General features: G+C 44.7%; 1 protein-coding gene across 2 annotated transcripts in view; it reads left to right on the top strand.

Annotated features, from left to right (window-relative positions):
* plekhg7 (pleckstrin homology domain containing, family G (with RhoGef domain) member 7) overlaps positions 1-12,666 on the top strand; it is a 126,548-nt gene extending 113,882 nt beyond the window's left edge. For both annotated transcript variants that reach the window (XM_068005314.1, XM_068005313.1), the window contains exons 13-17: positions 7,402-7,495; positions 7,585-7,664; positions 9,263-9,416; positions 10,553-10,650; positions 12,405-12,666. In XM_068005314.1, the coding sequence (XP_067861415.1) occupies positions 7,402-7,495; positions 7,585-7,664; positions 9,263-9,416; positions 10,553-10,650; positions 12,405-12,515 (537 nt within the window). In that variant the 3' untranslated portion in view covers positions 12,516-12,666. The remainder of the gene's footprint in view (positions 1-7,401; positions 7,496-7,584; positions 7,665-9,262; positions 9,417-10,552; positions 10,651-12,404) is intronic.
* The last annotated feature ends 328 nt before the right edge of the window (positions 12,667-12,994 follow it).

Here is a 12,994-nt window from a genome sequence, read left to right as displayed (position 1 = left end):
TACCACATCCAGTCGTGAATGGTGGTGGACAATTAAACAACTAATGGGAGGAGGAGGCTCGGCAAACATCCCCATCCTCAATGATGGCAGAGTCCAGCACGTGAGTGCAAAAGACAAGGCTGAAGCGTTTGCAACCATCTTCAGCCAGAAGTGCCGAGTGGATGATCCATCTCTGCCTCCTCCCGATATCCCCACCATCACAGAAGCCAGTCTTCAGCCAATTCGATTCACTCCATGTGATATCAAGAAACGGCTGAGTGCACTGGATACAGCAAAGGCTATGGGCCCTGACAACATCCCAGCTGTAGTGCTGAAGACTTGTGCTCCAGAACTAGCTGCGCCTCTAGCCAAGCTGTTCCAGTACAGCTACAACACTAGCATCTACCCGACAATGTGGAAAATTGCCCAGTTATGTCCTGTCCACAAAAAGCAGGACAAATCCAATCCGGCCAATTACCGCCCCATCAGTCTACTCTCAATCATCAGCAAAGTGATGGAAGGTGTCGTCGACAGTGCTATCAAGCGGCACTTACTCACCAATAACCTGCTCACCGATGTTCAGTTTGGGTTCCGCCAGGACCACTCGGCTCCAGACCTCATTACAGCCTTGGTCCAAACATGGACAAAAGAGCTGAATTCCAGAGGTGAGGTGAGAGTGACTGCCCTTGACATCAAGGCAGCATTTGACCGAGTGTGGCACCAAGGAGCCCTAGTAAAATTGAAGTCAATGGGAATCAGGGGGAAAACTCTCCAGTGGCTGGAGTCATACCTAGCACAAAGGAAGATGATAGTAGTTGTTGGAGGCCAATCATCTCAGCCCCAGGACATTGCTGCAGGAATTCCTCAGGGCAGCGTCCTAGGCCCAACCATCTTCATCAATGACCTTCCCTCCATCATAAGGTCAGAAATGGGGATGTTCGCTGATGATTGCACAGTGTTCAGTTCCATTCGCAACCCCTCAAATAATGAAGCAGTCCGAGCCCGCATGCAGCAAGACCTGGACAACATCCAGGCTTGGGCTCATAAGTGGCAAGTAACATTCGCGCCAGACAAGTGCCAGGCAATGACCATCTCCAACAAGAGAGAGTCTAACCACCTCCCCTTGACATTCAACGGCATTACCATCGCCGAATCCCCTACCATCAACATCCTGGGGGTCACCATTGACAAGAAACTTAACTGGACCAGCCATATAAATACTGTGGCTACAAGAGCAGGTCAGAGGCTGGGTATTCTGCGGCGAGTGACTCACCTCCTGACTCCCCAAAGCCTTCCCACCATCTACAAGGCACAAGTCAGGAGTGTGATGGAATACTGTCCACTTGCCTGGATGAGTGCAGCTCCAACAACACTCAAGAAGCTCGACACCATCCAGGACAAAGCAACCCGCTTGATTGGCACCCCATCCACCACCCTAAACATTCACTCCCTTCACCACCAGCGCACTGTGGCTGCAGTGTGTACCATCCACAGGATGCACTGCAGCAACTCACCAAGGCTTCTTCGACAGCACCTCCCAAACCCGCGACCTCTACCACCTAGAAGGACATGAGCAGCAGGCACATGGGAACAACACCACCTGCACGTTCCCCTCCAAGTCACACACCATCCCGACTTTGAAATATATCGCCGTTCCTTCATCGTCGCTGGGTCAAAATCCTGGAACTCCCTTCCTAACAGCACTGTGGGAGAACCTTCACCACATGGCTCAAGAAGTCGGCTCACCACCACCTTCTCTAGGACAATTAGTGATGGGCAATAAATGCTGGCCTTGCCAGCGACGCCTGCATCCCATGAACGAATAAAAAAAAATAACTGCGCAAGTGTGGTCGCCGAATGTTACTGGTCCGATTTGCACAGGAGTAACGGCGAGCCCTGAAAGCCTTGTCGTTATTTTCATCGCAAAATTCGGCCCATAAGCTTAAAATCAAGAAGCACTTTTTCGCACAAAGGGTAGTAGAAATTTGGACTCTCTTCCCCCAAAACGCTGTGGATGCTGGGGGATAATTGGAGCTTTCAAGACTGAGATGGATAGATTTTTGTTAGTAAGGGTATCAAGGGATATGGAACAAAGGTGAGAAAATGAAGTTGAGATGCAGATCAGCCATTATCTAATTGAATGGCAGAACAGGCCCAAGGGGCTGAATGGCCTACTCCTGATCCTAATGTTCCTACATTTCCTAGATGTTCCCCGACATCCCTTACATCCACCTTTCCAATGATTTGACTCAAAACTGATTGATCTGGAAAGCAGTCCCCTTCTTAGTGACTTACGTTACTCTGACCTCAGTCTATCTTTGGACCATGACCCTATTGTTCTGCTCGTGTCTAATTTGCCTATCTCTTCCTCTATCTTTTTCCACTGATTGGCGGTCTGTAATATTCTCCCACTAGAGTTTTCTTCTTATTCCTTAATTCTAGCCAAATTGGTTCAGCTTTTGCGCGATCGCCTATATCCCTATGTTCTAACACTGTGATATAATTCTTGACATCAATACTTTTTCCCTTTATGGATAGTCTGCTGCAACAGGTAGCAGCCGCCTCCATACAGGCCATCATAAGGTAGCAACAACAACTTGCATTTATATAGCACCTTTAATGCAGGAAAATGTCTCAAGGCATTTCACAGAAACGTAATCAGACAAAAAACGACTGCCAAAGAAGGAGATATTAGGACAGGTCATAGAGATAGGTTTTAATGAGGGTCTTAAAGGAGAAAAGAGAGCGGTGGAAAGGCGGAGAGGTTTAGGGAGGGAATTCCAGAGCTTAGGGCCAAGATAGCTGCAGGCAGGGCCGCAAGTGGTGGGACGAAGAGACTGGGGGAATGCATAGGAGGCCAGAATTGGAGGAACACAGTTATTGAGGGCTGAGTGACACTGACTCCCAAATACCTGAACCCGTCTGACACTTGTCGTGCGATAGAAACTAAAGGAGGTGCAAATCATATATTGACATTGGTTCACTCCAATCACCCTGACTGATTTTATAATCTTAGTGCCAAGAAAATTGTGAATCACTCAGTATACTGGAGAGGATAACATTGTCTTAGCAACATAATAGAATGTCACTGACATAATTTATGATGGAGTTTATCAGTGCTTAATCCGTCATCATTACAATTCCTATTGCTAAAAACTCACTGGCCAAGATATTGGAACTTTGATTATCTGCCAAAATTTTTAGGGAATTCAGTTTAGGGGGGTGTGTGGGGGTGGGGGGGAAAGGGGTCAAAAGGGGCCAGAGCCTCACGACTCGTGTGAGTTCAGCCCGGTCAACTGCTTCAGTTTAAAATCGAACGCTGCTGGGAAGAGACTTGGGGACTTTTGAATATCCACTGATTTTCGTTATCCGCCAATACCTTCTGGTCCAGAATGGACCAAGTGTGCAGGATGAGAGGAAGCATAATTGAAGCCATTTTCTCCTGGGGAATGAACCAGAATTATTGCGTATCTGATGTAGTTCGGGAGGGTTCTGTCGTGATTTTTGTTGCTGGAACTCACAGGAGTGCCCATTAATTCCTAGCAGCTTCATAGACTTCGACCTGTCGACATGGCAATCACAATCTTTCAAGTAATTTTCCCACATCTGTGCCCATAACCTCCTGGTTGAGACAGCATTGATTTAGAGAGAGGGTTTTTAATTGATGGCTCTCATCTCTGAAATAAAGTCAACCGTGTTTCACCTAAAAGGCCAAAAGGTGATTTGGTTTTAGCCCTACTGCTTTAGGCATTTATTTTGTCCTGTCAGATGGGTTAAGCTCAGTCTGAACACAGGAAAGCCCGTGAGGCCCCTTTGCCAAGCTGGTTGTCTGGTGAAGCAACTCCAGTTTCCAGATTATGTTTCTTGGCAGGAGTTCCTCCTTTTTTGTGCTTGCCTACTGAAGAGACAACACGTCTCCAGCAAAAGGCTTTAGCAATGAGTGAGAGACACATCGGTATCATGGAACAAGTGCCTCTTGTCTAATGAATGGGAGGAAGTCAGACTGTCCTTGTTAGCCAATAATTTATCACTGGGGAGTGTTGCCAAGTGTCAGTGTGCTGGGGGCCTCGAGCAGCTTATCATTCTTAGCAGTTAGATTAAAAAAAACCCGTGGAATACGTGGAGATAAATAACCGAGAATGAAAGTCCTGCCCCTTCAGGCACTTCTGGGTGCGATGGGAATACACAAGCGTGGGGGGTCTATAACACGTTGCTATGGCTTTGCTGCTTCTTGTGTTTTTTCTTTTGCAAAAACGTACCTTACTTCAGGGAGAGAGCCATCGCCTTAGAAAAGAAAGAACTTGCATTTCTATAGCACCTTTCACAACCTCAGGACGTCGCAAAGCACTTTACAGCCAATGAAATACTTTTGAAGTGTAGTCACTGTTGTAATGTAGAAAACGCAGCAGCTAATTTGCGCACAGGAAGCTCCCACAAACAACAACGAGATAATGACGAGATTATCTGTTTTAGTGATGTTGGTTGAGGGATAAATATTGGCCAGGACACTGGGGAGAACTCCCCCTGCTCTTCTTCAAACAGTGCCAAGGGATCTTTTACATCCATCTGAGAGGGCAGACGGGGCCTTGGTTTAACATCTCATTCAAAAGACAGCACCTCCAACAGTGCAGCACTTCACTGGAGTAGCAGCCTAGATTTTATGTTCAAGTCTCTGCAGCGGGACTCAAACCCACAGCCTTCTGACTCAGAGGCAAGAGTGTTACCCACTGAGCCATGGCTGGCACCTTATTGCTGGTATTCCTGCCTCTGAGTCAGGTTGTGGGTTCCCGCATGGAGGGGAGCTCTGAAGGGGAGTTTTTCCTGGCTGCTCGTATCCCTAAAATAAAACAGAGGCCTGGGATCAAGTTGTCCATTCACGTCAAGGAGAAAAAAAATAAAATGAATAAAAATGGTGCCTGGGATAAGAGCCATGGCCATTTGGGAAGATATTCCAAATGCAAACAATGGGGCCTTCCAGCCTTAATAAGAAATCAATCAAAAATCATTTAAATAATTGCATAACTCTTGTTAATTATTAGGAGACACATCTAGGATATTAACTACCCTCAGCTACATAGCCTTAAGAAAACTGTGATGCACTTGCCTTGGTATCAGCTGTGGCTCAGTGGTAATACTCTTGCCTCTGAGTCAGTCGGTTGTGGGAATCAAATCCAACTCTAGAGATATTGTAACACTAAATCTAGGCTGACACTCCAGTGCTAGTATTGAGGGAGTGCTGCTCTGTCAGAGGTCCTGTAGTTCAGATGCAATATTAAACCTGAGGTCCTATCTGCCCTCTCAGGTGGATGTAAAAGATCCCATGGCACCTTCAAGGAAGAGCAGTGGTGTTGTCCTGGCCAATATTTATCCCTTGACTAAAACAGATAATCTGGTGAGTGTATTGCTGTTTGTGGGACCTTGCGGGAATTTTTTTTGCAGTTACCTTTTGTGGCAGACAGGAATTCATCTAATTGTTCTCTAATAAAACACCATGCAAAATACCGCACTGAGATTTAACATACAGCCTATGCAAATTTACATGGTGATAAACAAACATTTCACTTGCACTAAGAATAAACCTCCCTCGAGGTAAGAAGATAGTAAGTTAATCACAGCTATGTCATCTCCACGTTCTTCCACATGGAACTACAGACTGACAAATACTTTCAAAGGGGAGTCACACAGCACTAAATATTAAGTTACTATTAGCTCTGGGCAGAGATTTATATAGCAGAGATTTTAAAAAGTGAATTGATTAGTTTATCAGTATAATTTCTAGATTTAAATAGTATATTAGCCCCACTCCCTCAGATGACTTGAGTGAATAGCTGAACTATACACACTGGGTAGGTCCCCCTATTCCTGCGCTCCACCATTGACACCCGTGCCTTCAGCCGCCAAGGTCCCACATTCTGAAATTCCCTCCTTAAATCCTTCCGCCCCTCCTTCCTTCTCTAAGACCCTTCTTAAATGCCACCTCTTTGACCAAGCTTTTGGTCACCCCTCCTAATTCCTCCTCTTTTTTGTCTCGTTGTCCATTTTTTGATTGTACCTCGGCGATGCATGTTGGGTCCTTTTGCTCCATTAAAGACACTGCATGAATGTCGTCAGCCCAGGTTCATTCCCTGGTCCTTGCTGGGTTCGTTGACCTCAGTAGCGGGCAGCAGCAAGAGTACAGCTGACCTGGATTGGGCAGGGGGAAAATCCGCCAGGTTTCCTATCTGATAGTCATCCTGTGAAGTCTACTAGAAGTGGAGGTGGTGAACATAGGGTGAGGGCAAATCAGGTTCAGCTTGACTGCCCGTATTCAAATAGCTTGTTGAGGTTCATTGCCCGTGCTCACACATGAATAAACTTGGGCGAAAGAGGTGACTTGTGCCCATGGAATGTCCCAGTACAGACACCATTGGCTCAGCAACTCCACACCGATGCTTTGCTCCATGAGGTGTCGGGTGTAATCCCTCTGTCCTGTTCGCCCCCCCCCATACAATCTTCAACACTCCTCTTTTCTAAACAACTATTGAATTCCTTTTTAAATGAATTTATGGGCTCTGCTTCAACAACGGTTTAAGACAGAGAATTCCACTCTCTATCCACCCTCTGTGTAAAGACAATGTTTTTCTAACCTCCTTTAATTCTTTGTGATTATCTGGTCATTGTCTCTTTGACCAGTGGAAACAATCTATTAGCATTAACCTTATCGTAACCCTTCATGGCCAATAGAATCATCTTCTAAGAAGCAGGGGAGTGGAACTAATTGGATAGAATTTTCAAAGATCCAGCACAGAAACTAAGGGCTGAATGGCCTCCTTCTGTGCTGTATGATCTTATGGTTCTAAGTCAAGACAGGACAAGAAAGTTGACAAAGTGAAAGGAAACTAGCATAGTAGCCTAAAAGTTAGGTTGAAAGTTGTTTGCTGATACACCATTTTAACACCTGATGGTTAATTCACATAAATGAAAACAATGCATCACAACGGCCACTAGAGAAAGAATTGAAGTCGATGGCAATTCTTCAATGGAAATAAAAATGGGGAGAGATGTAAAAGAGACTGTCGATTGTGATTGTCCTTCACTATCACAAAACGTCAAAATCTGCCCCCATTGTGTACAAAAAGTATTGGCTTATCCCTCGTGTAGGAAGTGCTGCAAAGCAGAACTTCCTGTCTACTCTTACATCATCCCCTCCTAGACAGACAAACAAATAGTTTGTCAGCTCAGAGCTCAAGTTGAAGCTGGCACCGGGGTTAATGAGTTGGACACAGTGAGAGAGTGACGATCATGATAAATGGCCTTTTGTATTACCCCCAGTTACAATCACAGTGTGCTCAAAAGTAAAATCTTTCAATTTTATGGAAGGTATAAAATCTTAAGTAATGGTCTGATTTTGTCATTTTCACTTTATTTCCCAATCCTCACCAGAGTCTTCGACATCTGCTCAAAGATAACACTGCAGATGGTCTCCTCTCACCTGCTAACAGGCAGCTTTTATATGAAGGAAGATTAATTCTCACAGGTAAATGTTACTTACTCCAGACTGGAAATGTAATTACATTCGTGTCAAATACTTGAAACTAAAATGTTTTAATTGTACTTTTCTTACAGGGACTACGAAATTTCTGGATGTACATTTGTTTCTTTTTGACGATTTTCTTTTAATCACAAAGATTAAAAACACTAAAAAGGTAATAAATTATTTCCTTATAAAAGAAAACTTCAGCAACAGATTACGAGTTCCTGTAATCTGTAAACAGGCCGTGGTAGCAATCCAAAAATATTACCCACTTCTAATATTGAAGAACAGCCCTGGCCGCAGACAAGCCATAGGAACACGGAAATTGCTAGACAACAAAAAACCACAGTCCATCTAGTTCGCCTACTACTCGCACGATATGATGATAATGGAGTTGTTGACTAATCAGAGCAATCAATCTCTATCAGTGAGTCTACAACAGACCCAGACATGAGGCGAGGAAAACCCCCAGTGGTGGAGAGATTTGGGAATAGGTCCAAAGTCACCTGTTCCTCTCAAGTATGTTACACTCACCACATGTCATGTCTCAAATTACTCCTATATTTGTATCAAATTACTCAGCCCCGATGCATTGAATCATTTTGTGGCCTTTTGAACAATTGCTGCAAGTGAAAATAGTGAGAACAATGACAAATTAATGCACCAAATATCAAAAATGTATAAATAATTACAAGACATTGAAACACAACAATTTTTCAATAGCTAAGGGGTCAAGAATGAGGGGCCACAGATACAAGATTAAATGTGAGAGATTTAGAACAGAGAGCAGGAGAAACTTCTTCACACAGAGAGCTGTGAGGCTGTGGAATTCACTTCCTTGGTTAGTGGTTAAGGCAGAAAATATGTCAAGATGCAAGATTAGATTGGAGAGGTGGATGAAAGAAGAGGTTGAAAAGATGTGGAAACAGGGCAGGTAATTCTGATTGGGACTATTTACTCACGTGGAGGGTAAACACTGACATGGACTGGTTGGACCGAATGGCCTGTTTCCTTGTTGTAACTTCTATGTATTTCTATATAAGTAAGTTTCAATTAAAGAGAAATATTTCTTAGTACTTCAGTGGTGATATATGTACTTATATTTTGTTAAATGTATATTGAGTTGGGATGGTATACTGAAAGATTAGGTCACTGTGTGCTGAGCAGGTTTAAAGATAATCTAAAGATTCTATACTGGGACGTGGGGTCCAGTACTACGTGTGTCGGTACGTTGACAGCCTGCCCCAGAGTAGGCAGACTACTTGTCTATGTAATTCCCCACATTGTGAGTCCCCCTGCTCAGCTTGTCTGCTCGTAATAGCTTGTTTTTCGTATTTTCTCGCCCTTCCCTTGGAGAATAGTGTGAAGTGGTGGGAGGATTCACAGCCTGATTAACAGTCTGACAGGCCCTGACGTGAACGCTCCTTCCATCAGCCGTAACCATCTTTATGCCAGCCAATGGTAGTATTGTGTGGGGACAAGGTCCTTCTCTATTAAAGGGAAGGGAGAATTCAAAGACAAAGCAATCCATACAAGGCCCAGGCCCATTGGCATTGGATTGTCCCCCAATTAGGAATGACACGGTGAAAAGCCTGGCAATGGGAGATCCGCCTGCTCTCCTGGTTCGGGAAGGAGGTGAGTAGGAGAGGGAAATGGGGGATGTTGGAAGAGAACGTGACTCACAAAATAGAAGTGGGGGGGAAGAAAAACGGATTCTGTATTACGACGGTACTTTGTGGCTGATCAGATGGTGATTTTGCACATCTACAGAAATCAGGAGCCTTAGACACTGGCCTCAGAAGTCCATCACCCAGTCCTGAATTACAAGGCATGGGCAGAGACGGAGCTGTGTGTTCTGTACTTGATCAGCCGATTCCCCTGGACAGATTAGTACTGAAGAACATTGATCCATTCCATTCAGCCGGTATGTTTTGCTATTTTACTTTAACCTCTATATGGGCAAAGACTGTTTGCAATACTGCATCAGTACGATTGTACTATAGCAGTGTTGTCCAATACGTTAGCCACTAGCCACATGTGGCTAATTAGGAATCCAGATGTGGCTAATTGTTCTGCTGATTAGTAACTAAACAATGAGTAATAGACACTGTCGTTGGGCCTATGATCTCAATACTCATATTTGCATGGCGTATATATGTGAACTTTAACCTTTTTGTGCATTTGTTAGTAAAGTGGTAAGATAAAAAGCAGAGTGTGGGAGTGTTTTTTAATTGTTGAGTGCTTTACCTTCTTGGTTACTGAATGGTGGGAGGTGTTTGTTCAGTAAATGTTTAGGTGTGCAGTACATTTACCTGTAGTGTGTGCAAAGTGTTTGCTACTAAAATTAGAGCCTTTGGTTAAATGGGTGTCACCATAGCCTCACCTGTGGCTAGTCCGCCATTTCTATTGGACGGTACTGGGTTAAAGGCTGAGCCTTCAACAGGGCGACAGACTTTCTACTATCGAGAATAAATAGTTCTCTGTTTCAGTTTTATCTTTCAGCAACTGGGATCTTTCCTTCGCTACTGTCCTAACTGACTGACAATCCGTACCACTCTAATAAACACCTTGAAACGAGCGTGCTTGCCATATCTGATAGTGTCACATGTGCAATTGATTGGCTCAAATATCATTCATAAAACAAATCACAGCTGTATTTTTAAAAAAGAAAAGTACCAAATAAAGCCAGTCATTCCTTGCTAACCTGGATAACTCTCCCTATCTCAGAGGGAAGGAGCCAAGAATTTACAAGCATTTGCCAACCTAGAGATACGCTTCTGTCAGCAGTCACGACGACATGCCTTTTTAGAGCATTTCCCTCCAGAGAACAGTGGGTTTAAAAGGGCCGATCAGATGAAGATATCTTCACTTTAACGGCTAGCCACCCCAACTGTGCCCCAGATCATTCACAAGCAGCACCATGGGAGATCGGCAAGTCTACTTAAACCATCTCTTGTCTGTCGATAGGTGGTTAGGGACCCAATGTCATTTAGTCCTTTGTTTTATTTTGGTTCACTTGTCAAATTCAGTAGACCTAAGACACATCTCTTTCTCTTGCAGGCTGTGGACTACGCAATGCTTTTTTAATAATACATCAAAACAGATATCAGCAGTGTATAGGAATCTTCACACTTCAAGCACATTCTGAGGTTTTTAAGGTAAAACTGCACGTGATCGAGAAGTGAACACTGACATACTTTGAACGTCTATAAGTTGAATAAAGAGTACTGACACATGCATTTAGGGAGGGAATTCCAGAGCTTAGGGCCTGGATGGCTGAAAGCAGGGCTGCCAATGGTGGAGCGAAAGGAGTTGGAGATGTACAAGAAGGCAAAGTAGGAGGAAAGCAGAGTTCTGGGACGGTTATAGGGCTGGAGGAGATTGGAGCGAAAGGGAGGGGTGAGGCAATGGAGGGATTTAAACAGAAGAATAAGAATTTTAAAATCGAGGCCTTGATGGACCAGGAACCATTGACCCAGTGAATACAGAGGTGATGGGTGAACAAGACTTGGCGCGAGTGTGGATACGGGCAGCAGAGTTTTGGATGTGCTCAAGTTTCTGGAAGGTGGAAGGCCGGCCAGGAGAGCATTGGAATTGTTGAGTCAAGAGGCAACAAAGGCACGGATGAGGGTTTCATCAGCAGATGAGCTGAGGCAGGGGTGGAGACGGGCGATGATACGTAGGTGTAAGTAGGTGGTCTTGGTGATGGAGCGAATATGGGGTCGGAAGCTCTGTTCAGGGTCAAGTAGGATGCCGAGATTGCAAACAGTTTGGTTCAGCCTGAGAGAGAGACCAGGGAGGGGGATGGAATTGATGGCGAGGGAATGGAGTTTGTGGCGGGGACCAAAGACAGTGGCTTTGGTCTTCCCAATGTTTAATTGGAGGAAGTTGTGGCCCATCCAGGACTGGATGTCGGACAAATAATGTGACAGTAGAGGCAGTGGAGGGGTTGAGAGGTGTGGTGGTGAGGTAGAGCTGGATGTCGTCAGCGTACATGTGGAACCTGACATTGTGTCTTTGGACGATATCACTGAGAGGCAGCACCATTAAACTGAAGCCTGGCGCTGTGCTGCTAAAAGGTCAGAATACGAACGCAGAGCCACGGAGCGGGGCATGAATGGAGCTCCTGCTGTGAGCTGTGTTGCGCCACGAGGCTCTGAGCCAAAGGGTTCCCTCTCTCTCAACACCCACACCTGGCTGGTCCCTGGCACGTCCCTGGCACCTCCTGGTTTGTTATAAGGAGCACCAGCAGCTGATTGGAGGCTGCCCATTGTCCTGCCCTCACTGCACTGAAGCCAAGTGGACGGAAGATCAGGAACTTAAATAAAATAAAACATTCAAAGTAGACAACAATTATATGATGCACAGTAAATCTCAACAGTTAGTCAACTCCAGGTCTAAACAAAAGATTATATAATCTCAGATCAAGGTTGTCTCCAAATACTGTCCACAATACTCAAACCGGCAGTACAAAATTAGATACATTCGACATTTCAAAAGAACATGGCTTTAAAACGTTCATTTCACTTTCATAGGTCGGTCATTTAGGACTGAGATGAGAAGGAATTTCTTCACTCACAGGGTTGTGAATCTTTGGAATTCTCTAGCCCAAAGGTCTGTGGAGGCAGAGTCGTTGAGTACAATCAAGGCTGAGATCGATTGTTTTCTGGACTCTAGGGGAATCAAGGGATATTGGGATCGGGCGGGAAAGTGGAGTTGAGATCGAAGGTCAGCCATGATTGAACGGCGGAGCAGGCTCGAGGGGCCGTGTGGCCTACTCCTATTTCTTACGTTCTTAAAATTAGATTTATTCGGCCTTTCAAAAGAACATGGCTTTAAAACATTCATTTTACTTTCACAGCATGAATGTGAAGGTTGATCCATCAAAGTGAATTGGGTTCTTTTCTTTCAGAAAACGTGGATGTCACACATAGAGAAAGCATCGGCTGCCTACAGGAACGTTCTAGATCCTCCACGACCCTCACTTAGAAGATTGCCCGTTAACGAATCATCTGAAATTTAACGCCCACGACAGCAAAGTCGTGAAGGGCCCATTCTTCCTCTGAGTGGAACTGAGACACAGCTCACTCACCTCAGATTTCTTCAAACTACCTCTTGTATTCGATTTTAAAATAGATCTGGTTTCTAATAAAATAAAGTATTCTAACAAAGCAGCATGCATTTGTTTTAATATTCAGCAAAAATATTGGCACACTATGACACAAAAATAAATTGTATTTTTCTGCATGAAACGTTCAACTCCTTGCCTGTAAATCATCGAGGCTGTGGACATCCCACTTAGCAACATGAAGTGCACACTCCGACTGCACCAAGAATCCTGCATTTGGTCGGAGGTCAGTGATTTATTCCTCTATCAAATGGCACCAGGGGAACACATGGTCAAACCGTGTACGAACATGCCACAATCGGGTAGGAAAAGGCCAACTGGTCCATCAAGCCTGCCCCACACTCGTGATGGGTGGAGCATCGTGACCAGATACT

Source organism: Heptranchias perlo, chromosome 24 (assembly GCF_035084215.1).
Source record: "Heptranchias perlo isolate sHepPer1 chromosome 24, sHepPer1.hap1, whole genome shotgun sequence".
Classification (NCBI taxonomy): Eukaryota; Metazoa; Chordata; class Chondrichthyes; order Hexanchiformes; family Hexanchidae; genus Heptranchias; species Heptranchias perlo.
The sequence above is the reverse complement of the archived record's forward strand: the minus strand, read 5'-3'. Positions and strand labels throughout refer to the sequence as shown.